At 40.3% G+C, this 25,499-nt stretch overlaps 1 protein-coding gene across 3 annotated transcripts; it reads left to right on the forward strand.

Annotated features, from left to right (window-relative positions):
• Nucleotides 1-8,036: 8,036 nt before the first annotated feature.
• On the forward strand, nucleotides 8,037-15,437 carry LOC144058046 (uncharacterized). Of its 3 annotated transcripts, none has more exons than XM_077576251.1 (6): nucleotides 8,037-8,213; nucleotides 11,605-11,685; nucleotides 13,657-13,859; nucleotides 14,013-14,160; nucleotides 14,853-14,975; nucleotides 15,097-15,437. In XM_077576251.1, exons 2-6 carry the CDS (start codon nucleotides 11,625-11,627, stop codon nucleotides 15,162-15,164), a joined length of 603 nt encoding a protein of 200 aa, XP_077432377.1. In that variant the 5' UTR covers nucleotides 8,037-8,213; nucleotides 11,605-11,624; the 3' UTR covers nucleotides 15,165-15,437. The 3 variants fall into 3 exon arrangements, with proteins under 3 accessions (XP_077432377.1, XP_077432376.1, XP_077432378.1); XM_077576250.1 differs by lacking the exon at nucleotides 8,037-8,213 and adding an exon at nucleotides 10,715-10,930; XM_077576252.1 differs by lacking the exon at nucleotides 8,037-8,213 and adding an exon at nucleotides 10,746-10,775.
• The last annotated feature ends 10,062 nt before the right edge of the window (nucleotides 15,438-25,499 follow it).

Genomic DNA, 25,499 nt, shown 5'->3' on the forward strand with positions numbered 1-25,499 from the left:
ATTATAATTATAATTATTATAAATATCAAACGCTTGGCGCTCGTATTTAGTTATTTAACGCTGCAGACAATGTTAGCATGAAATGCAGAAGGAAATATTATTCAAATGAGGGTGCGGACCTGAGGAATGCCGATGAAATCAAGGAACGCCCACTTGCGGACTCGCCCAGGGAAGCGTCCTGCGTCTACAAAATGTACAAACACGCTAGTATAGATTTGCTCTTGCACAAAAAATAAAATGTGCCAATCTTTGGGCCGGGTGCAGTGTGCTGTACTTTCATTTACCAAATTGTCAGTTGCGTTGGGCGTGCAGCAAGAAGCTGTGTCTGCTGGAACGCCCAGAAAGGCCCAAACGAGCGATTAGAGTCCCCAATGTCAATACCAGAACTACTTTCACTGTGCAAATAGAACTGGCCAAAAACTTGAAAGGATGATGATTAATCTAACTGGACACGTCTACCAAATGTAGGACAGTCCAGCTATGAAATCCTCTCTTCCAAATGCAAGAACGGTTGTGTTTTGCTGTGCAAGTGCAAACAAATTCAGTTACAATTCACAGCCCTCTGTTTATGTGAAGTGAGTGTGAATAGTCTTCCCTGTTATATAGACCTTTCGTTTGGCCTTAATGAGTCTAATGGGATGGAAATAATCTTCTTAGAAATTCTGAAGCTCCTAATTCAAATTCTGCATCAAGAAAATTGCATGCTTTGACACAAAAATCCTATCTAACCAGTCTGAAAAATCTGTCTGCCTGCCTGCCTGCCTGCCTGCCTGTCTGCCTCTCTCTCTCTCTCTCTCTCTCTCTCTCTCTCTCTCTCTCTCTCTCTCTCTCTCTCTCTCTCTCTCTCTCTCTCTCTCTCTATATATATATATATATATATATATATATCCATCCATCCATCCATTTTCTTGACCGCTTTTCCTCACAAGGGTCGCGGGGGTGCTGGAGCCTATCCCAGCTGGCTTCGGGCAGTAGGCGGGGTACACCCTGAACTGGTTGATATATATATATATATATATATATATATATATATATATATATATATATATATATATATATATATATATATATATATATATATATGTCTTTCTGTATGTCTGTTTATTATCTAATCTAAATGCAGCACAAGTGGTTAGCAACTTGCCATGCATCTAACTTTAAAAGTACATTATGCACTGCACATTGTAATTCCAAGTCTGTAGACTCTTATACAGCACCCATATTTGATTTATGGATGTTTGTTTTTAAAACAATATTTTTCTTGAATTCTTACTACACTTTGTGTTTTTGTTTTGTTTTACTGTTTTTCATCACAGGTTTGGCACATTTCTTGAAACTGAGATGACATTGTAAAAACTCCAAGCTCATTTGGCCAAACAGACTTACATTTGTGCACAACCTATCAGTTCATTAGCAAAAGCACATATATATCCCAAAACTGGTCACTCATGCTTCACTCCAAGTTCCTTTCCCAAACAAAGAGTCGGTACTGTCACAAATGCAAAGAACCTTCTCAATTGCTATGGCTCATCTGCATTCACTTTTAGCCAAAATGAACTTGGATGATTTTGCACAACACCATGGACCTTCGGCAAAAGCTCTTATCTCTCCAAAAACAGTTTACCTATGTGTCAAAATCAAATTTCTTTGTCATACATGTAGTCAGTGCACCCACAATGCATCGTCCCTTTGTCATTTTGTGAGCACTGCAAGTCAAAATCTTTAGATGTTTTGTCACAACAGCAGATGTGCTGCTAACAAAATACAATTATATATAAAACAGAGAGGAAAAAATGTGTTTTACAAGAGCAGTTTTCAAAGCTTGCAGTTTGACATACTCCACAGTCCACACAGTTCGCAGGAAATTGCAACACTTTTATTCACACAGTTACTTACACAGAGTGCAACAAAAGAAAGTGTAAGCCAAATTCTGTATATTTATGAAAAACTAATATCTAAAATTATATCTAGTGCACAGCGTAAATGAAGAACCAACTACTGTAACACTTTCACTACACAGCAAATTATGTAGAGTAAATGTGACTCTATTTAGCGTGGGACCAAATATACTCAGTTATAGAGTAATATTTAAACTTGGAAGAGTGTGAAATACAGACGTGAAAAATAAATAAATAAATAAAAGTCACTTAAGGGTTGAGGAACAAACTCACGACCTTCAGCTTGGGAGACAGCCAATCGATGCCCTGAGCAACAGAGCTCCTGCTGTGTGTTACTGTAGCATATCGCTCGTGTCAGCTAAAATCTTCATAACCACGCGGCCAAAAACATCTTGGAGCTGAGCAAACCGAGGTGGCGTAGCTCAGGTGGTACTGTGGCCGTCTCACAACCGGAAGGTTCCTCGAACCTTGAGTGACTTTTTTTTTTTCAATTCTTTTTTTTTTACTCTCTTCCAGGTGTAAATATTACTCTAAAGCTGAGTCAATTTGGTCCCACTCTAAATAGAGTCAAATTTACTCAAATTGCCAATTTACATAGGTTTTCATCCACGTCGCAGCCAATATTTTCCCTTGTAATGCAGCGAGGGGAAAAAACAGCGTGAATATCTCAGCCATCCTCTACACTGATCCCCTGTGATATGCTTGACTAATTTTGACAATTAATTAGATGATTTTGCATATTATGACTTACACGCTGAAATCTTGCTGACATGTTTTGGAGACTCATTAGACTGAAAAACAACTAATCCAGTTCGATCAGCAAGATCTATTCATTTGGTAAATTTGCTAAATGTGGACACATTGTGCTAACTGTAGGCTAAATGTACACAACCATTTGCACAGATCCACTGAGGCAATTAAGACATGTACAATTGAGACATTGGCAATTTGATGAACGCAATGACAAATTCCATTCAGTTGGCACCTATTGTAAGGTGGTTTTGGGATTTGTACATGATATTTTGAAAATGTCATCTCAATTTCCAGAAATGTGCCAAACATGTGGAGAAAACCTGTAATAAAGAAATAATATGGTAAGATATGTGCGCCCTGAGATTGGTTGGCAACCAGTACAGGGTGTGTCCCGCCTACTCCCCAAAGACAACTATGATAGGCTCGATGTGGCCCTTTTGAGGAATAAGCGGTTTGGAAAATGGATGGATGATATATGATATGAAGAATAATACTGAAAATATTCTAAGCTAAACTAAACCCTTGTGCGGAGTTGAGCTTAACTATATATCAAGTGAGAACTTCTACACACCGGCTCAGGCTCTTTCACTGCCAAAGAGTTGACATTCCATGTCCCTATATAACCAGCTTCCAGGCAAGGGGAACCGTGATAAGGGCTTAGTGAGCTGTACTTTGTTGGATCCCTCACCTAGGACCTGTTTGGTATGGGTGACTCTGCCAGGGGCAAAAAGGCCTAGGGAAGTTAACTGCCACTGGGACACACGAAACCCTCCACCACGATAAGGTGACTCCCAGTGGGGTTTATTTAAATAATCGGAATTTATTCTCTCAATTAATGAGAAAGGTAGGCAAAGCATTGTCTTCTTAGTGTAGCAGGGAGTCTCACTGACACATTGACATTTTTAAGATATTTGTTATTTATGTGCAGCCAGACTCAAGTCTCATATTCAGTCCTGGAGTTTCAGGGCTCAGACCGGCCCACTTAAGTTCACGTTTTAATGAACATACACAATTTTATAGTTTGTGCATCAATGTAAAATAGATGAGCATTTCCTCCAACGCTATTCATATTGCATTAATTTTGACAAGGCGTGGCAGGTTTAGGACTCAGGTGCAGAGATAGGAGTTTGCCGCCAAGGCAGATATTTACTAAACATAAAACAAAGGCTATAAAATGTTAAACTAAAGGCGCTCCAAAAGGAAGGATGACTAAACTACAAACAAAACCACTCCTAAACTAAAACTATTCTGTGGCTATACAAAGTTACAAACAAAAGTTCACACAGAAGACAGGACAACAAGGCTGAGGACTACGACTGTGACTGGCTAGAGTGACTCTGACGAAAACACTTTGGCACAAGACACGGGAGACGCAGAGCATTTAACACATGAGGGTAACGGAAAACAGGTGGACACAATCAGGATTCAGGTTGACACTGACACCACATGAGGAAGGGCAAGTGACCTGAAACGAAAGGAGTCAGAATTTTCTAAATAAAACAGGAAATGACAAGACAACCTTACCGCGGTGTGACAGTACCCTCCCCACTAGGGCCGACTCTCGACGGCCCAGGCTGGTCAGGATGATCCCTATAGAAATCCTCAATTAGAGAGTCATCCATAATGAAGCGGGACACAAACTGGGGCCCCCGGTCCGACACAATGTCTCTAGGGAACCCATGAACTCGAAAGACATGGTTAATCATGACCTTAGCTGTTTTCTTGGCTGAGGAAAGCTTAGGCAAGGCTATGAATCTGACCATTTTAGAGAATCTGTCGACTACAGTGAGAACTGTGGTTTTACCTCGGAAGATGGGGAGTCCTGTGACAAAGTCCAGGGATATTTCTGCCCATGGTCCGGAAGGAATGGGAAGGGGCTGCAGCAGGCCCATGCGTGATCTCGTGGATTACTTATTTCGGGCACATACCGAGCAGGCCTCGATGTACTCTCGGGCCTCCAGAATCGTACATTGTCCGTCGGACTCCCGGATGACAGGAAAGGAGTGAGGTGTGGGCCCAATGGATCACCTGTGGGCGTAGCTGCACTGGGACAAATAGTCTATTAAGCGGGCATCCGTTAGGTGGAGGTGCCTCACAGTTCAGCGGAAGTATGGTCTCTGGTTCCTTAGCAACAGGCTCGGGGTCATAGAGACGTGACAGGGCGTCGGGCTTGACGTTACGAGACCCGGGCCTGTAAGTGAGAGAGAAGGAAAAACGGTTTAAGAACAGCGCCCACCTGGCCTGGCGTGGGTTGAGTCTCTTGGCTTTGCGTATGTATTCCAGGTTCTTGTGATCGGTCCAGACCACAAACGGATGCTTCGCGTCCTCAAGCAAGTGCCTCCATTCTTCCAAGGCAATTTTGACAGACAGAAACTCTGTCACCAACATCATAGTTACGCTCCGCCTTGGATAGTCGTCGTGACAAGGCACAGGGATGCATCTTTTCATCCTTCTCTGCACGCTGAGACAGGACAGCTCCGATCCCATCATTGGAAGCGTCCACTTCCACAACAAATTGCCGCTGTGAATCTGGCATTGTGAGGGTTGGTGCTGTGACAAGGAGTCTGAGTGCTTGAAATGCGGCTTCTGCCTCCGGAGACCAGCTGAACCTCACCAGAGGAGAGGTGAGGGCATGCAGAGGGGCAGCTATTGCGCTGAACCCTCTGATGAAGCGCCTGTAAAAGTTAGCAAACCCAAGGAATCGCTGAACCTTCTTGCGGCTAACAAGTGTGGGCCACACCCTCACGGCGCTACTTTTAGCCGGATCCATCCGTACCTTCTCAGGGGCTATGACAAAGCCCAGGAAGGAGATGGTTTTGGCATGAAAAACACTTTCCTCTGCCTTGACATAAAGTTTGTTCTTAACTCTTTGACTGCCAGACGTTTTCAGAAAAGGGATGCCGTCAGTGCCAGCCGATTTAAGCATTTTGACTGATCTTTCAAGGTCCACAGAAAATGTTATGTTTGGACTATGGAAACACACATACTACCAAATGAAAGAATGGACTCTCATCTTTCATCAGAAAAAAAAGTTTGTTTCTATCTTATTCCGTTTTTCAGTAATCAACAATAGAAAATGGTTAGTTTCACCGAAATGCTCTGTTTTGAAACAAAAAACGGAGAAATCAAGCTTTTTGTGAAACGATATTATTTCATGCACTCTAGTGAATTTGAGATCTTTTTTTTTTTCCATGAATGATGCCACAAACACCTAAACAGTGCTTTGCTTCTGTAAAACACTACCGCCAACAATGAAAAAGTGTTTTTTGATAGCAAAATACGTTTATTTACATTCAACAGTGTAAAATTTTGACAAAACAATTTGGCAAACTATTTACAAATGTGTGCAACCGTGGTACTATTTGCAATTGTGTGGATGTTTCAAATACAGTTTTTCTTTTTGTAACACTCCCCTGCGTGCAAGGCGACGCAGCAGGATTTGCACAACAGATTAGTTTCACTGCGATGGCCCCTTAGCGTGCAGACGCTACACTTTCTTGCTGGCTTTTTTTCCCGGAGAATAGCAAGTATATACTGCAGTGTGTGTTTGGCCATGTTGCCATCAAGTCTACTCTCAGGAACATGATACGGTGACGTTACGGCGGTGTTACGTCTGGCTTCCTCATGTCCTTCAGTTCCTATACCGGGTGGTTGATCCATCTTATCCACTCCATTCATGGTGGCATCGTAGTCCATAACCAGTGTCTTCTCCGTGATCAGACTGTACCCACTCCTCCGATGAATATGCATTGGACTCGGGGCACTCTTCGTCGTCCGATTGAACGTCCGCCTGAGTGTGCTCGGTTGTGCTCCGCGTTTTCCGGCGTTAGCATCGCTAGCCGGTGAGGTTTTATGACGTGATCATAGCCGCCGCGTCAACGCTTCCAACTTCGGCATCAACCTCGGAGTCACCATCGTCATCATCGTCGTCATCAATGTGCTCTTTAGCATTGGTCGATGCTTTTCGTCTTTGAAAAAAATGCTCAAGCGTGAGCTGCTTGCAACTGGTTGCCATTATGGCTTCCTCAGCCATTGTCCCCTCAACACTCTAGCTCCGCCTCACGTCTTCTACTGACGCCTACCCAATCTTGTCCAAAGAGACTCATCGCTGCCATCTAGGGGCCAAAAATAGGCATTATACTAAATAGATCTGCTTGATACTTTCAGCACAGCTGGCCAAGGCTTTCCTCCACCCGTTTCCAAAAAAAAAACAAAAAAAACTTGGTGAACGTCTTTTAACGTCTTTGGCGCTCCTCCGTAGGTTTTTACTAAACGTCATTTAACGTTTTTGGCAGTAAAAGAGTTAAGCAGTCTTATAAGAACCTTGGAAACGTGGATTTGATGCATGGCTAGGTCTGACGAGTATACAAGTATGTCATCTAAATAAACATGCACAAACTGGTCCAGAAAGTCTCTCAAAACATCATTAATCATGGCCTGGAAAACTTTCAACTAATCAACTAATCAACTTTTTTTTGCTGATAAACTGTAGAAACTGGTGTCTACAAATGCTGTCTACATGTCCTGGTCATTATTTTTACATTTTAGTACACGTTTGTTTAAAGCTTGATTTGGGGGCAAAAACGGTGTAATTGGTGCCATCTTAATGTTAAACACTGAGATAAACACAATTTGACTGTGTGTTCTCTCATTAAACGAGACGTCACTTGTTTCGCATGACGGAGTACCGTGTACGAAAATGAGCCACCCACCGGCTCATACTCGTACACGCGGCTTCTTAGCGAGTTGTTGCTGTCAATCACAGCCAGACATGCTGTCTGGTGTCATGTTTTGGGTTTAGGGTTGTTTTTTTGGTATGTTTTTTTTGTGTTCTTGTTTGCTTTTGGTTCCATTGTGGTTAGTTTTGTTGTCTTTCCTTGTCTCCCTTTTTCGTTAAGTGTGATCTTGTCCACCTGTCCTTGTTGTGTAATTAGTTATTGTGTGTATTTATGCTCCGTCCAGACGGAAGAAAGCCGGCTTTGTTCCTCAAACAAATCTCGTACACACAGAAGCATTTCAAGACTTGCCCAAAAGAAGACGCTGAAGTGGCGCTGTAGCGCAGCCACGGGGAGTTAACGGAAAGCGTAGAAGAAGACAAACCCTTTTTTTTTTTTTTTTGCAATCCACAGAACAAACATGGCTTTGCCAAAACAACATGAAAAAGACAAACACAGGAGAAGTGACAATGGTGGGTCATTTAAGTACAACACCGCTTGTTGAACTTGGGAATAAAGAAGCAAAATATTTTGCTGTAAAAGCAGAAGCAAGCTAAGGAGGCAGCACAAAACGACTACGACATAGCTATCCGCCATTGTTGTTGACAGAATTACGGTTCGCACGCAGTCACGCGAGAATTGCAGCATACGTCATCAAACTGCGACAATGCGTCTCGTCATCGAGCTGCGACCATTACGTCATCACCGGAGGAGTATCCTGCATATGGTGTTCAGACGGACGCGTACGGGGCGCGTTTTGAAATCTTTCCACTCTGGAGCCCGGTTTCAAAAGTGATCGGCTTCAAGCTCCAAAACCGCGCCATCGTGTGGATGAACGGCCTAAACGGTAAGAAACTTGTGAAGATACATTGAAACTACTTAGTCCCCTGTTTTTGTTTCAGTTCTTGTTGGTCCATTGTTCGTTTGTTCGTTAGTAACTGTTTCTCCATGTCATGCCTACTGATCCTCCATGTTTTGCTATGCCTGTTGCTTTTTTGTTTTGTTTTTAACTTTGTTGCTTTTGTTTCTTTGTACTTTACCTTGTTTTGCCTCCTTGTTTTTGTTTAATTAACCCATTAAGGCCTAAAGCTCCTGGCAAAACATGCTTCGAAAACCTGTGGGTGACTTTTGAGTAACCCCCCGAAAACCTGAAGTTTTCCTGGAGATTCAACAATATTAAAAATAATTGTTATCTCAGCTCTTGAAGCAGATAGAAACATAATTGCAAAAACATTTCAGAGCTTCCACCTGTGGCGTTCACACAGACCTTTATTATATATTTATAGTATATTATTTTAAACCTTCAATATATATTTCTTAAAATCAACAAACAAATGTCGCATCTGCATCTGCTGTATTTAACAAATATTTTTACCTTCAACACTGGAGCGCAATTGTAATAACCTCGGGGAATCGAGTGGTAATTATTCGTTGTCCATTCCATTACAAAGCACTCAAAATTTTCAACATCCTCATTGTCCACAAACCTATTTCTTAACAATATGTCACTGTCGACTCGTTACACTGAATCGAATTCCTCCCGCGCCGTCGTCAATCGCGTCATTTTTTTTTATAACTCCCGCAAATCTGCATCAACCATGAACGCTCAAATAAAATTCCAGGACATGCTGCAAGGTCCACGTCACCCTCTCGTGTATATTCTGATTAATTTAATCGGCTAAGAGACCAAGAATTGGTCAAAACCAAACAAAATGATATATCCGGTCTCCTGGGTTTAAAGGGAGAAGCGCTGTCACGCGCTCACGGACTTAATGGGTTCAAAGAAACCCTTTTTGGACTCCATCTCTGACTTCTCGCCTCTGCTTCCCTGTATTTGGGTCCTTAACCACCACATTCCGGACAGAGCCTGACAAAAGACAGGCAGTCAGTGCTATATACAGTATAATATAATGGCCTATGTAAAGTGCATTAGAATTACAGTTGATTGACAATGAGACAGTCAACTTAAGATGACGTGGATATTCTATATTTACAGGCTGATTCAAAACTAATGTGTGGGGTTTTGAAACACGCGTGGACTGCTGCCTGCCAATTTGCGGCCCGAAATATAGGGCGGCCCACCGGGAATTGCCCCGCCCTTCGAAATGGCCCAGGCCCGGCCTGTGTGCAGCACAATCAGGAATAACCCTGACATTACTGCAACAATGCTCAAATTGACTGGACAAGTTTTTCATATTGATTTGCTTTGTTTCTTTGTCATCTAGTTGTCTCAGATCGAGTCGTCATTTGAAGACCATAAATGATATGTTTACTTTTTTTTTCTTTTTAATCATAGTATTATGCATTGATGTCACAGTCAAGGCATTTTGTCCGGAAAGAGCCAATTAAGCAAGCAGTGAGAGAAACAAGGTCTTGTTGATGTAAATTTGTGTAAAGTTTTGATAAGGCCCCACCAACAGATAGTGAGCAGAGCACAAGAGTGAGGATGAAAACCAGAAGGACAGTGACTCCGAACAACGGGACTCTTGTTTACAAAATGATTTTGGACATCAAGATGTTATTCTCAACAATTAGCATTCCTTTGTACCTCCTAAATGACAACTGCTGCAGCATTGTGAACAGCTAAGGTGTTAATCGCGTAATTAGAAGATGTTTCAGTCAAAAAAGGATATTGTAAAGATTTTGTTGCAAATTGTTGCAAAAAAACATCTTTAAGAAAATATATTTTTTAAAGGGATACTTGACTCATTGAGCCATTTTAAAAAAAAAAGTTAATATTTTGTCCAGGATTAATTTGATAACTTCAGCAAATTTCATGTACAATTAATACCTTTAAAATAAAATTTTCTACTTGTGGTCCACTGAAAATGACTTAACCCGTGATGAGGAAGTAGGCAACGACCAATCACGGCTCACCTGTTTTCTGGGTTTGGTCAGCAAACTGTGCAACGATTGGCCGTTACCTACTTCCTCAACATAGGTGATGTCATCTTCAGTCGACAACAAGTAGAAAAATGTGTTATTAAATGTATTAATTGTTCATGGAAAATAACAAAGTTATCAAATTAATTCTGGACAAAAAATTTACTTTTTACTGCTGAAAATGGTTCAATGAGTCAAGTACCCCTTTAAATTCATTGCAATAACTATAAGAAATGGTGTCCAACTTCAAAAACAGAAACAATGTAAAGGAAATAGGATGGACACGGTCCAATTATAATAATGAGTCGTTATGATGTTACAGGCACCACCTGTGCGTTTACATTCTCTTTCTCTATTGTTATTACCTGTCTGTGTAGTTTTTTCGAAGTCACTGCCAATAAGCAGCCACTTTAAGCAAGCTCAACCTGTTTGCTTTTTTTCTCTCCTCTGTAGCAATCTTTCATTTCAGTCAGAGCTTTTGCTTTCTCACAGTCATCATTTGCCATTTACCTGAAAGAGAAGGAAGGTGATGAATTTGTTTGATATACAGTAATTTTAATTATTATTTCTACCTACTCATTGGACCTCCGGCATAAGAAAGACTTTTGGATTGATTTCTGAAGCAGCGTAATTATCATCAGTTTAAAGGTGTTCTACTGGGAAGCTTTTATTTATATTAAGGTGAATTATGTTGTTGTTGTTGTTTTTAATTATTCCTGTTCCTCCTAATCTTGACGAGGTTTGCATGAAATTAGACTGGAAAGTTCTTATTTGGAAATCACAAATTCAAAGGAACTCACTTCAAGTGGAAATAATGTATATATTTGTTTATGTGTTAAGTTCATCTAGAAGACCACAAAAAAACTTCAATAAATGGGCAAATGCATAAACGAGAACAGTTCCATAATTAGCGGGTAAAAATGGTCAACAATCCGTTGACAGGGTTCTACATGCCAAAACATTCACACACTATTGTTACATATCTGTACGCTTTGTTTTACTCTTGTGTCTGCTGCAAGTTTGACAATGCAAATTAGAATCTGTTCTCAGTTGTCTTACTTGGTTAAATACATAAATAAATAAAAAGATAAATAAATAGTCCACCTTTCGTCTGAAGTCAGCTGGGATAAACTCCTGCACCCTGTGACCCTGAACAGAATAAGCAATATTGAAAATGGATGTTAGCATGGATGGACAGTACAGGGTAAAAAAAAATCATTCTGGTCTTCACGTTTGCGTTATTTCATGATTATTTCAGACTATTTCACTCAATCATTATTGCATGACAGGACTATACCCATTATTGTTTGTAGTTAACAATGTAATATGCAGTTACCATGTCCACATTTTAACAGACTGAAAGAAAACACAAAGGATGAGGAAGAACATTAACTTGTTGCTGCTGACCTTGATCCACATCTTCACACCCACATCAGGTATGCATTTTGTACAGTGTTGTGAAAAAGTGTTTACCCCTTACTAAGTTCTTATTGATTGTCACTCTTAAATGTTTTCCATTATCAAACACATTTAAATATCAGTCAAAGACAACACAACTAAACACAAAATGCAGTTTTTAAATGAAGGTTTTTATTTTTGCGGGAGAAAAAAATTGCATGAAAAATCTACTCACTGGTTGGGTCACGCACGCTCAGCACCAACAAACCGAAATCAAATGTTTTCTATAACTAGCAATGGATCTTTTACATATCTCTGGAGATATGCTGGCTCAATCTTCCTTGCAGAATTGCTTTCATTCAGCAACACAGAAGGGTTTTCGAGCATGAACGGCTTTTTAAAGTTTATGCCACAGTATTTCATTCAGATTCAAGTCTGGACTTCGACTAGCCCACTCCATAGTATTCATTTTCTTTGTTAAAGCCTTGGGAATCATTCAGATGTGTTCTGCAAAAGTAAGACTACACTCTAAAAATGGATTGGCAAAAAAATATATTTTAAAAAATCTAGTTAAGCTCATATTGGCTTGATTAACCAATAAGTTGGTCAGACATTGACCATTCCGGGTGGTTACGGGCATACCAATTTTATTGGTTAGCCAAACAACCAATGGAATTGGTTACAATAGAAAGTAAGTCTAGATAGACCACTTGGAAAATATATTTATTGTATCAATATATTGTATTCTAAATGTATTTATTAATTATTAAAAGTGATTACAAAATATAATATAGTGTTTAAAAAAGGAAATGTGTGTCTAGCTAGATCACTAGGCATGAGCAGCTCAGTACCCTAGTGGTAGAGTGTCTGCCCTCAGACTGGGATGTTTTGGGTTCAATCCCTGGCCGGATCACACCAAAAACTTTAAAAATGGACCCATTTGCCTCCCTGCTTGACACTCAGCATTATGTGTTGGAATTGGGATGTTAGATCACCAAATGATCCGCACCCTCAGGGGATGGGTCAAATGCGGAGAACAAATTTCTCCCTACTTAGATGGGTCTGACAATCAGTGGTACTTGTCAGCCTCCAACACAGATTAACCAATATCTTGGTCAGAATGGCCACTTTGTATCGGTTGGCCCAATCACCAATATATATTGGTTGAAAACACCTACCATTCTAAAATGATTATTTTAACCAAAGGATCTGTCCGACACATAACTACCAGCTAGACTGGTCAAATTTAACCTTTTTGTGTGTAAATTGTAATAATCTGTTTTTAAGTTGTAGTCTTCTTTTGTTAGCATTGGAACTCTGCCATGGATAAAACAAAACATTTGCCCAGTCTCTTCCTCATTGTTGAGTCATGAAAACTGACTTCAACTGAGGCGAAGGAGGCCTACAGTTTTTTAGACATTGTCCTGAGTTCCTTTTTGACATCCTGGCTGAGTTGTCACTGCACTCTTGTTTTGTTTTTTTGTAGACTGACTCCTGGAAAGGTTCATTACTCTTCCATACTTTCTCAATTTGTAGATATTGTCTCTCACCAAGGGAAAAACAACAACAACAACAAAGACGGTTTTCCCCGTGATTCGCTGGAGTCCTAAAGCTTTAGGAATTACTTTGTAGCCCTTTCCAGAATGATAGACGTCAATTACTTTATTTCTCCTCTGTTCTTGAAAATCTTTGGATCCAGGCATTTTGTTACAGGTTTTTTAAATCATTTGGGCTGACTTCATTTTGTGAGGTTCTATTTAGATTATTTCTTGATAGAACAGGTCTGGAGGTAATCAGGCTTGGGTGTGGTGAGTAAAAATTAACAGGAAAATGTGATTATTTTTGAAGGGGGCAAATACTTCTTCATGGCACTGTGTACATATTGTTCTGTCACTATGTAGTGTCATTTCATGACAAAGCACTGCTTTTATTTATTTATTTATTTATTTTTGAGAACACTGCTTTTAAACCTTTACTTTAATTACATGTATTGCTCCCACATTTTACAGCACAAAATACAGCCACGATATTTCCAAACACAGCAGAAGACCTCTTGACACGACCAGTGAATGTCTCTGTGTTTTTGGGGGACCCCGCCGAGTTTACCTGTGCTGCCCCTGAAGCAGCTCCTGTTATCACCTTCAACTTGTTTGGGGGTCACGGCAATTACAGCCTCACTTGCCCTGGTGGACATGTGCAAGATATCCCCCAGGTCAGATTGAAAGAAGATTTCGGGCCTTATTAGTTACACAAAAACTAAAGGATGCAATTTTGTCTACGTGTGTTATTAAATCAATTGAAAACTTTTAGAATATGAATTTATATGGGATATTTTTTAACTGTATGCTTTCATTTATGTCCTTAGGCTGTTTATGGAAGTTGTCATATAAAAGAAGGACAATCACTGGCTGTGTGGACCTTCAAAGGAACGTCTTCTTCCGACAATAACACGATAGTTGTTTGCCAGTTGCCAAATGGTTTTGTCTCTTCCACTGCCACCCTCCGTATTTATGGTAAGGATCCATTTTCCCTACCGCTTGAGTCATGGGTAAACTGGAAGCAATCCCAACTGGCTTTGAGTGAGAGGCGGAGTAGAACCTGAACTCGTAGCCAGACAATCATAGAGCACATATAGAAAAACAACCATTCACTCTCACATTCGCACCATCAGGCAAATTATAGTCTTTAATTAATCTAAAAAGCATGTTTTTGGAGTGTGGGAAAAAGCCAGGAAGGCAAACACCCAACCTCAGGACTGTACACGCTAAAAACATTTGGGTCAAGTTACCCATTTATGGATCAAAAAAGGACTGATCCATTTTATGGGTCAATTTGACCCAAGTTTCTTGGTTGTTTTATACAAAATGACCCAATTTTTTAACCCAAGTAAAAGATCAGACCGATACTTCTGAGTTGTTTTACACACACAAAAAAAAAAAACTATTTTCTTGACTCACAGTTGGGTCAAATGACCCAAGTAGAGGATTCGTCCATTTTTTTACCATAGTTGGGTGTTTTTTGACCCAACTGTTTTTAGAGTGCAAAGCAGATATCTGAACCACTTACGGTGGTATGCCGCAAAACTCCATCATATCACATGTTAACATCACTGGTAATACTTTACAAGCATTCTTTTCCATCTACAACCCCCAAAGCCAACCCATTTTTTCCCCATTACTGTAATGTTTTATGTGTTCATTCTTAGATAATGGCAGAAACATGGCAATCCTCATTGGCTGTGCTATTGGGGGCTTCTTTGGTGCCATCCTCGTATTTGCTTTGTCTTATATAGCTCTGCAGAGATCCGAGGCCTTCCAGAAATGTTTCCGTAAGTAGAGGCTCAAATCCAAATATTCTCTGACATGTTTACTTTATCGGGAACTATTCTGACCCGTTATTTTTAGACTCCCTGATCATTAAAAGTTGTGATGTTTTTGTTTTCCTTGCAGGGGGCAAAGTAGAAGATGATGATATATTCTCAATTATATCTAAGGAATGTGAAAAACAGAAGAAATAATAATATAACTTAACTCCTTCGGACCCAGAGATGATTACAGTGGACATGACATATTTGCGTGTCTAAACCAATAAAAACGCATAATTTGGATGATGTCAACACTTCTGGTTCATGATTGGATCCTAGCTAACCAATCACAAGCGCAAGTTGATTTGCGTGATGTTCATGTTAAAAATGTTACATACAAGCTTGGTAAGTTTACAACATGTTACAGCCATACTAGCCTGGCATCCACTATATAACAAATAAAAACATGAGATAAGCCCCAGGTGATTTTGCCTCCCCCCCTTTTTTTCCCCCAATAAATTGCGTTATGAGTTTGGCAAATTTGGGCGAATAAAAGCAGTATGAGATACATACATGGGCTTAAGAATGCTAATTACTTTTGTGTCAGTATGTAGTGTCACGTGTGGGTTGTGTTAGTTGGACCCCAAAAGAAAAGGGCAGGCCCAGCCAGGGCGAAAGTCACTCAGTTTTAATGAAACAACAAAAAGTGCATAACACATGGACAAGGGGTTGCTAACAAAAGGCGACGATGACAAAAAGGTGTACGTCAAGGGCATAAACAGGAAAACACAAAATCACGTCGGAGGGTGGATAAAACAGAGAGGAGTGTAGCACACAAAAATGACTAAAGAAAAACTCTAATAGTCTAACTATTAGTGGTGTCCACAACACCAAGAAAGACTGCTGCTAAGAAGGTAGCAGTATCAAAAACATCAGGTACAACAAGTAGCATAGCGGAGCAATAATCCGACACTCCTTTCTGTTGCTTTCTTTTTTTTATGCTTTATTTAACACATTGAAATCACAAGCCAAACATGGCAAACATTAAGCAAACAAACATCATCACAGTACACCTCCCTTCTGTTGCTGCCAGGCTTTTATTTCAGCCTGATGGCATAATGGGCAGCAGGTGTGTCGACAGGATCTGCCCTCCAGCCGTTTCCCCAGCAACTGCAAGTTAGAAAGCGTCACAATTAAGTAGTTTCATGTTTGATGTATAATGCCTGTGCAGTAATTACTGTAATTAACAAGCAGTCAGAAAGCTGTTTATACAACTCGGAGGTAAAGAGGTCAATGTAAATGTGATAGTTTGAGCATTGTGTTTGCTTAGTGTTCCCCCTAGTGGACATCAACCTTTACTTCTTCACGCTTTTTTAAATTAATTTATTTATTTTTTAATCCATTTCAATCAATCAAAATACATGTTCCGGGACTTCTCCAAACACACAAAAAATACCAGTATTTCACAATAACTAACAGTATTATTTTACAGTAATTTGTTGTAAATTCCCCTGTAATATCCAAATAAATATACCTGTTTAAACTACAGCTTCTTTGGATTTTACATTTAAAATTTTGCAGTAAAATCCTGCACTCACAAAACCCTGTTATAACACAAAGCCTGGAAATATCACAGCAACACAGTTTGGAAAAAAATTCAAGGATTTCACAATAGACAATTGCACAGCATTATTATAGTGTAATATTTTGTATTCAAATATTCCCTTGTAAGTCACATGACATACCCTGATAAGAATGACTTTATGCCCTTGTAAATATTACCTTGGTTTCATAATTATATTTATGAGAGAGAGAGAGAGAGAGAGAGAGAGAGAGAGAGAGAGAGAGAGAGAGAGAGAGAGAGAGAGATATTTCTATAATTTGACATGTATAAATGCTTAACGTACATTATAATGCACGATGTACACTAATTACACTATGTATGTACACTAACGGAATGTATCAGTGTTCTTTTAATTAATTTAATTATTATTGAATTACTTTTCATCCAGGAAATATACAACTTTGAGTTGTGTGTGTCATTCAACTTATTCCCAATTTATATAGTGTGTTGCTTAACACTTAACATTTAACCTATATAATTTTGTTTTCAACAAAATCTGAAGCTTGGAGTTGTCATTTTTTTCTACAATTTGGATAATTTATTATAAATGAATCCTAAATTTGGGGTAAGTTGTTTGTATTTTATTTTGTAATTTGAGTCTCTTTTGCAGAGTGACTTCTTCAGAACTAATCAAAAGGGCTTTCTTTAACATTATCTGTCATTGGTCTATTAGAGGCAAGGTGGCCAAAAAACATGCTTCTTCTTTTCCTTTTGGCATTTTCCCTTCAGGGGTCGCCACAGAGAATCAGTTGCCTCCATCTAACCCTGTCTTCTTCATCCTCTGCTCTCACACCAACTACCTTCATGTCCTCTTTAACTACATCCATAAACCTCCTCTTTGGTCTTCTGCCCAGATTTAGTCATAACTGTTTTAATTTCCTTATTTCCTCAGTAGAGCTTTGTTCTGCAGATATATCTTTGTGAGTGTTATCGCAATTTCTGCCAGGTGTAGTCATGACTGAATAACTTCCTCTATTCCTCAAATGGGCTTTGTTCTGTGTTTAAATGGTGTCCTTGAGTATTATCTCATGTACGGTCAACTGTGTGGTACCACCCTTCAAGATAGTATAAGAATATTGTAAGTCCTCTGTAATCTTTGCACTTGTGAGAAACTACAGCCATTCCCTGTAACTCACTTGTGCCCGGAATATTCTGTAGAAATAAAAGCTTTGAAGGAACTGTTCATCGATCTCCAGCCTGTATTCAGATAACCAACATTCTCACTAACCGAAAGATAACGAACATGTGGAAGAAAAAGCTATCTTCCAACAACCTCCTGCCTGGCATTTGGAAACTCGGCATCCTTCTGCCAATATACTCACTATCTCTCCTCTGGACATGTCCAAACCATCTCAGTCTGGCCTCTCTGACTTTATCTCCAAAGCGTCTAACATGTGCTGTCCCTCTGATATACTCATTCCTGATTCTATCCATCCTGGTCACTCCCAAAGAGAACCTCAGCATCGTCATCTCATCTCTCAGTGGCACTGTCTCCAGACCAAACAACATCTCTGGTCTCACCACAGTTTAATAAACCTTTCCTTCCATTTTAGCTGAAACTCTTCTATCACACATCACACCTGACACTTTTTTACACCCGTTACAGCCTGCCTGCACACACTTCTTCACTTCTTTTCCATACTCTCCATTGCTCTGGACTGTTGACCCTAAATACTTAAATACTTAAACTCCTCCATCTTCTTTGTCTCCTCTCCCTGTAACCTCACTCTTCCACTTGGGTCCTTCCCATTCACATACAGATACTCCGTCTTGTTACGGCTAACCTTCATTCCCCTCCAGGGCAAATCTCCACGCCTCTAGCTTCTCCTCTACCTGTTCCCTGCTCTCACTGCAGATCCCAATGTCATCTGCAAACATCATAGTCCATGGAGATTCCCGTCTAACCTCATCTGTCATCCTGTCCATTACCATAGCGAACAAGAAAGAGTTCAGAGTTGATCCCTGATTTAGTCCCACCTCCTCTTTGAACTCCTCCGTCACACCTACAACACACCTCACCACTGTCTTACAGTCCTCATACATGTCCTGCACCACTTGAACATACTTCTCTGCCACTCCAGACTTCCTTATACCAAACCACAGTTCCTCCTTCCTTTGGGCACCCTGTCATAAGCTTTCTCCAGATCTACAAAGACAGAATGCAGCTCCTTCTGACCTTCTCTATCAACATCCTTAAAGCAAATACTGCATTTGTGGTACTCTTTTTTTGGCGTGAAACCATACTGCTGCTCACAAATGTTCACCTCTGCCCTCAGTCTAGCTTCACCTGCTATTTCCCATAGCTTCATTGTGTTGCTCATTAGCTTTATACCTCTGTAGTTGTCACAACTCTGCACGTCTCCCTTGTTCTTAAAAATGGGCACCAGTACACGTCTCCTCCACTCCTCAGGCATCTTCTCTCTATCTAAGAACCTGTTGAACAACCCAGTCAAAAATTCTACTGCTACCTCTCCTAGACACTTCCATACCTCCACAGGTATATCATGAGGACCAAGTGCCTTTTCACTCTTCATCCTCTTCAATGCCATTCTCGCTTCATCCTTACTAATCTTTGCTACTTCCTGATCCACAACAGTCACCTCTTCTATTTTTTGTTCTCTCTCATTTTCCTCATTCATCAACCCTACAAAGTACTCTTTCCATCTTCCCGTCACACTACTGGCATCTGTCAACATACTTCCATCCCTATCCTTTATTACCCAAACCTTTTGCACATCCTTCCCATCTATGTCTCTTTGCCTTGCCAACCTGTATAGATCAGTCTCTCCCTCCTTACTATCCAACCTAGCATACAAGTCATCGTAAGCCCTTTGTTTGACCTTTGCCACTTCTACTTTCACCTTACGCTGCATTTCCCTGTACTCCTATCTACTTTCTTCAGTCCTCTCAGTGTCCCACTTCTTCCTCTGGATCCACTTCTGCACCTCCTTATTCCACCACCAAGTCTCCTTATCTCCTTTCCTTCCAGATGACACACCATGGACTGTGTCTAACTCATCTGATTTGCTGTAGTTGTCCAGTCATCTGGAAGCACCTCCTGACCATAAGTGCTGAAAAACATGCATAGTAGGTTAATTGAAGTGACTGCTCAGACTCTTTTTAGAATGATTTTATTAGAGTGCCAGAATTTTTCTTCAGCTGTGCATTAAAACATACTTAAATTTTGCCACTGAGAACTACTAGTGTGCTAACATATGTCATTTGCAAGAGATTGATTGAAAGTTGCCGCCAGGAAATACTGGTCCAAGTCCAAACATATGTCAAAGGTATCAATCAATATTTCCTAAAAAGATGAGAAGTCATTCACTTAACAGATACACTGCTCGCCCAAGCTAAAATAAAAAATGAAAAAAAGATGCAATATAGGACTGCCCCCATGCCTTTTTTGTTATCATTTCTGCTCTGAACACAAAAATGTTGATGTATTTTTAGAACTGGCCCGCAGACTACTCATGTAGTCCTGGGGTCTGACCCCAGATTTAGAGTCTTCAGTTAACCTACCATGCATGGCTTTGAAACATGGAAGGATACCGGTGTAGCCTGAGAACACCCAAGCAAGCACAGGTAGAACATTAAAATTCCATACAAGATGGCTGGAACCCACGACCTCTGAATTGTGAGGTGATAATGTTAGCCAGTCAGCCACCATGCTATTGTGACACCTGTGTCAAACATACACATGCATGTCAGCGGGAGAAAATTCTCTCTCGTCTATTAGTTTATACAGCAGAGGTAGTGTGCAGCAATGTGTTGCTTCAGCTGCTTCCTTAAAATGTGTTTCTGTTTCTTGCATCTACAAGAGTTGAGTCTTTATATTACTTACTGCACTGTTGATTGACTGGATTTCACACATTGTCATTTAACCTGTTCCAAGTCACTGTTTAGAGACAAACACACGAAATACCACCACCATAACCCAACAGTGTGTGTGTGTGAGTGTGTGTGTGTGTGCGTGCGTGCGTGCGTGCGTGCATGTATGTGTGTAGTGTTGGGAAAGTTATTTTTCTACGCGAATTATAGTTCAAAATATTTAAATTAATTAGTTCAGTTCATAGTTCAGAATTGAAAATGTTCAAATTATTTATATATATATATATATATATATATATATATATATATATATACACACATTTACACGTTTACACACACACAAACACACACATACAGTTATGTACACAGACAGAGAGAGAGAATTTTTGCAGCTGAAAAATACTTTATTGGTTTTAAGGACTCTACAAGCCAGAAACGGAGCCTGCTAAAGGTGTTTTTTCTGACCTTCGCGGATAGAAGTGTTGTAGAGACACTGGACCTAATTCATTTGATTCGGTGTCCTTCAAATAACAAGAAAATGTCCTGCACACAATAATTGCACTCAATGTTTGAATTTGTTTAGAACAGAACAGGCATATGCCTTAAGTAACCATGTACAAGAGGTTAGCCACGCACTGCCAATGACACAGAATTGAGCTGCAGTGTGAATGCAGCCTTAGGCTCAATTCCGATTTTTTTCCACAAGCATCTGATTTTTTTCATGCAGTGTGAACGGTACAATTCCGATTTTTTTCACACCAGACCTGGGCCTCTTTCATATGTGGATATAAATCGGATATGTATGAGACGGGTCTGCACTGTGAACGCTCATCCGCATGCATCCGATTCATACGTCATCAAAAGCCTGATATGTGCTCTGAGCGGGCAGGAGAGAGTGCTTGGAAGAGAGACTACTGACACGTCTGTGAATATATACAAAGCTATTTTGAGTAACAGTGTTAAATTTTCATTTGTTTTTAATTTAATCACACTTGAAACATGAAGCATAAAATTTACATGTGTGGTGATAGTAGAAATTCAGCCCTGCAGACGGTTCATCACGAACCGCGCAACGTCATCTTCGGTAGACTTCTCAATGAAATGAGGAGGTCGAGGAGTGTCCCCTCATGTGTCCTCAAATATTTATATTACCTCTTTTAACCTCGCTACTCTGGCGACATGAGATGAAACAATAAGTCAGACGGATTTCTGATGCTGTTTGTAAACAGCACGTTCAAAACTGACGCACGAGGAAGCCGAGGACAGCAGCCAAATAGGAGCGAGCGTGAAAAATGTCCACCAACCAGGAGCACGGGTGTTCGCGCAGCTGAATTTGCATAATGTATGCAGACTAGACACATGAATCGTACTCCTAACATGTCCGCGAAACGAGTCCTCCAGTCCACCGATCTGTAGCGTGCGTTGGCACAGCTAAATTTACATATGACACTGATAAAAGTCACTTGCCTTAGTTGCTTGACTGGCGGTGAAACTTTGCGAGTCAGGACAATATTTACTTCCGTGAACACGGCAACGTGACGTTGTTTTAGGTGTACATCACTCAACTTGTGCTCTTTCCGCATGCAAGTCGCATCACGGGCGCGTTGCGTTCAAATTAGATGTCACATTTGTTTTTGTAATGTGAACGGTACATAAAAAGATCAGATTTAACAAGAAATCCGAATTGGGCATCACGCCCTGCAATGTGAACGTAGCCTTAGCCATCTCTCTCACTTCACTTTACAGACTTCCTCTACACAGTTCCACTTCCAGGATGCACCCGGCTCCACATTGACAACATTCCCCACATCACAGCTCTTCCAGCCATTGTAGACAGTCCAACAGTGTTGGCATTTTCCGTTGGACAAAAGTGAGGATGTTGCAAACATTCTGTTAGTTTCTATATTAAGTTTAAGATTATGGTCACATGGACATAATTGTTGGTTGACACCAACAATTGTTAATGCAAGATTAATAATGATAAGAAGAAAAACAAAAAGAAGAAGAATGGATGAGAGCCTGCCCCAAGTGGAGGAGTTCAAGTATCTTGTGGTTTTGTTCGCGAGTGAGGGCAGGATGGACAGGAGATCGACAGGCGGTATCAGTGCAGCATCTGCTGTGATGCGGACTTTGTATCGGTCCGTTGTGGTGAAGAAGTAGCTGAGCCAAAAGAAAAAGTTCTCGATTTGCTAATCAATCTACGTTCCTACCCTCACCTATGGTCACGAGCTGTGGGTCGCGACCAAAAGAACAAGATCCCGGATACAATTGGCAGCCAATGAGTCTGCAGGCTGTCCAGGCTCTCCCTTAGAGATAGGGTGAGAAGCACGGTTATCCGGGAGGGACTCTGAATCGAGCCACTGCTGCTCCGCATTTAGAGAAGCCAGTTGAGGTGGCTCGGGCACCTGGTTCGGATGCCTCCTGGACGCCTCCCTGGAGAAGTGTTCCAGGCATGTCCCACCAGCATGAGGCCCCTGGGGCCTGAGTATGTCTTTCGGTTGGCCTGGGAACACCTGGATCCCCGCCGGTGGAGCTAGATGAAGTGGCTGGGGAGAGGGAAGTCTTGGCTTTCCTGTTAAAGCTGCTGCCCCCACGATCCGATTTTTTCCTTACAGCACAGAGACATATGCCATTTGTAGGCTAAGGCTAGTCTAGACTGCGATCATTGATTTTGTTCATTGTACAGTAAATCTTATTTAAAAGATGGACTACATATAAGTGATGCAATTTCCATTATTCTTGTTTAATGTATGATAATTGACATTCGGCACTAATGGTCAAATTCAAAGGATGTATTTACAATATAAAGGTAACAGTCTTGTTCTTTCTTTTTTCCCCTTCTTTCTGGATTCTTGATCTTAGTGAAGTGGAAAACAAAAACAAAAAAGTCACATAGGGTTCCTGCCATCTAGTGACTGTTTTTGGTTACAGCAGTGTACTGTGCACTACTCTTAAAATAACAATGTGCAACAAAACAAAAATAAGTACAATTGTATCCAAAGTCATGGAACAAAAACAGCCTGAACAAACTATATCCTAACAGTTAAACAATTAAGAAACAAAACAAACAAATAAGTAGTTTGGACTTTTTATCCCCTAAGAATTACAACTGCCATTTTTACTTTCTTATTTTAAGTTTTTCTATAGTTAAGATATGTTATGTGCAGTTTGAGACATCTTTACATTCAGTAGAATGCACGACTCAAAAATAACAATGCAACAAAACAAAACAAAAATAAATAAATATAACAGTCATGTCCAAAGTCATATAACAATTGGAGCCTATATCCTAACAGTTGAGCATAAAAAATTAGGTAGCTTAGACTTTTTGTCCCCTGAGAATGACGTCATTTTTACAATCTTCTTTAACTGTTGGGTGCAGTTTCGTACGAGCTGAGGTGTGTGGAAGTTTCATTGTATATGAGGATGGAATAGTTGACTGGACTGTTTTTTCCCCACTTCTAGTTGAACTTGACGAATCTAAATCTTTCTGATGCCGGCGTATGTGTCCTGCCATGTTTGTATCATATCATTAGTATCGTATCATATCTTGCACACTGTGGTCTTTTTCGCGGTGTCGATATAACTCACCGGCAATGCTAAATGTTTCCAAACTAGTGGCATGAGAGAAGCAGGAGCAGCTTGAAACTCCGTTGCCGCGTCTCCTTTATCCGCGCTTGCCAGCCATGACTGCAGGTCAGCTAACAAGTGCAGTTAGCTAGTAGCTAAATGTGCTGTGTGTCTTTTGCGTTCCCTCGTGAGGGGGTGGCGGGGCAATCGTCTATCCTCTCTTTTATTTGAAATCGTGACATACTTTTGATCGATGAAGATAAAAAAGCAGAAATCGTGACACCCCGAGACAGAGGCGGATTTAAGAAATTTGGGGCCCCAGGCAAAGGTAGGCATGGGGCCCTTTCGAATAAGAAGACAGATACATATATTTTAAATAGGGATGTTCAATACCGCTTTTTTTTTCAGACCGATACTCAACTGTTGAGTAGTCACAAATACTGATACCATTAGTACATAAAAATTACCTCCCAAAAAAAGACAGATCATTTATACATCCCAATATAGTATTTTTCCTTAAAATTGCATAACATCATTTTGTAACTCTCACAGCACATCCATGTCTAATTGTGACATTACTATTATTATTATTTACTCTTTTGTGCTGAGCACTGTACATTATGTTGCCGATTACATATTTCAAACCCTTCCTAGTAAGTGAAAAAACCCAAAATGATTATTTAATGCTTAAGGTGAAAGAATATTCCTTTGCGGGGTGACTTATTAAGACAAAACTTAAAAAATAAAAAAAAAATTAAAAAATCACTCCAGACAAAACTTAAAAAATGAAATCACTCTGGGCCAATTTGGAAAATGCATCATGACAAGCCTAAAAACAGGCTGGCTGCAACTCACAGGAGAAACAAGTGATGCTACAAATGTATGAACATTGCTTAACCTGTCCAACAGCACATTAATTCAATTAAAATGAGCTTTAAAATGGCACGTAACCAAGGAAGTGATGTACATTTCCTAGATGTTCTAAAAATAGCATCATGGTAAGATGCAACGATAACGGGCCCTCCCAAGTTCAATGAGATGAAGAAATACTTAGCAATACAGGGGAAATGTCACCAGCTAAACAGATACTCACTACCTTTGTGTCCCAAACAGGCGTCAATATTGTTGCTGCTGCAGGCTGTAAGTCGCCAAAGATGCAGTGAGCATATTTGTCATTTTTGGTAACTTGGCAATAAACGTTTTGCTTTCCTCCTTATTCTTTTCAGCCTCACTGGGATAATCTTGTTTAATTTTTTACGTTCTCCTTTTTTCTCAGTCTCGCTCGACGCTCACTGCCGTCACTTTGCGTCCTTCCGCTCTATTTTGCACATGCGCAGTAAGATGGACTGATCCATTACGAAACAAACATACGATACAATAAGGCTTCTGCTGGCATTTTAGCGAAATGATTTCGATCAAAAACATAATTGATGTGCGGAAATAATTAAAAACTATATTGGCCATTAGTGTATGAGAGTGGGCAGCACGGTGGCTGACTGGTTAGCACGTCCGCCTCCCAGTGC

The sequence above is a fragment of the Vanacampus margaritifer genome, chromosome 9 (assembly GCF_051991255.1).
Source record: "Vanacampus margaritifer isolate UIUO_Vmar chromosome 9, RoL_Vmar_1.0, whole genome shotgun sequence".
In the NCBI taxonomy this organism is placed as follows: domain Eukaryota; kingdom Metazoa; phylum Chordata; class Actinopteri; order Syngnathiformes; family Syngnathidae; genus Vanacampus; species Vanacampus margaritifer.

What these genes read in the sequence shown, in the direction of transcription:
- LOC144058046 (XM_077576251.1), top strand. Translation starts at nt 11,625, where the DNA reads ATGAGGAAGAACATTAACTTGTTGCTGCTGACCTTGATCCACATCTTC. An exon ending in CATCTTCACACCCACATCAG is followed by an intron (nt 11,686 to 13,656) that starts GTATGCATTTTG and finishes CACATTTTACAG; the next exon opens with CACAAAATACAGCCACGATA. An exon ending in ATGTGCAAGATATCCCCCAG is followed by an intron (nt 13,860 to 14,012) that starts GTCAGATTGAAA and finishes TTATGTCCTTAG; the next exon opens with GCTGTTTATGGAAGTTGTCA.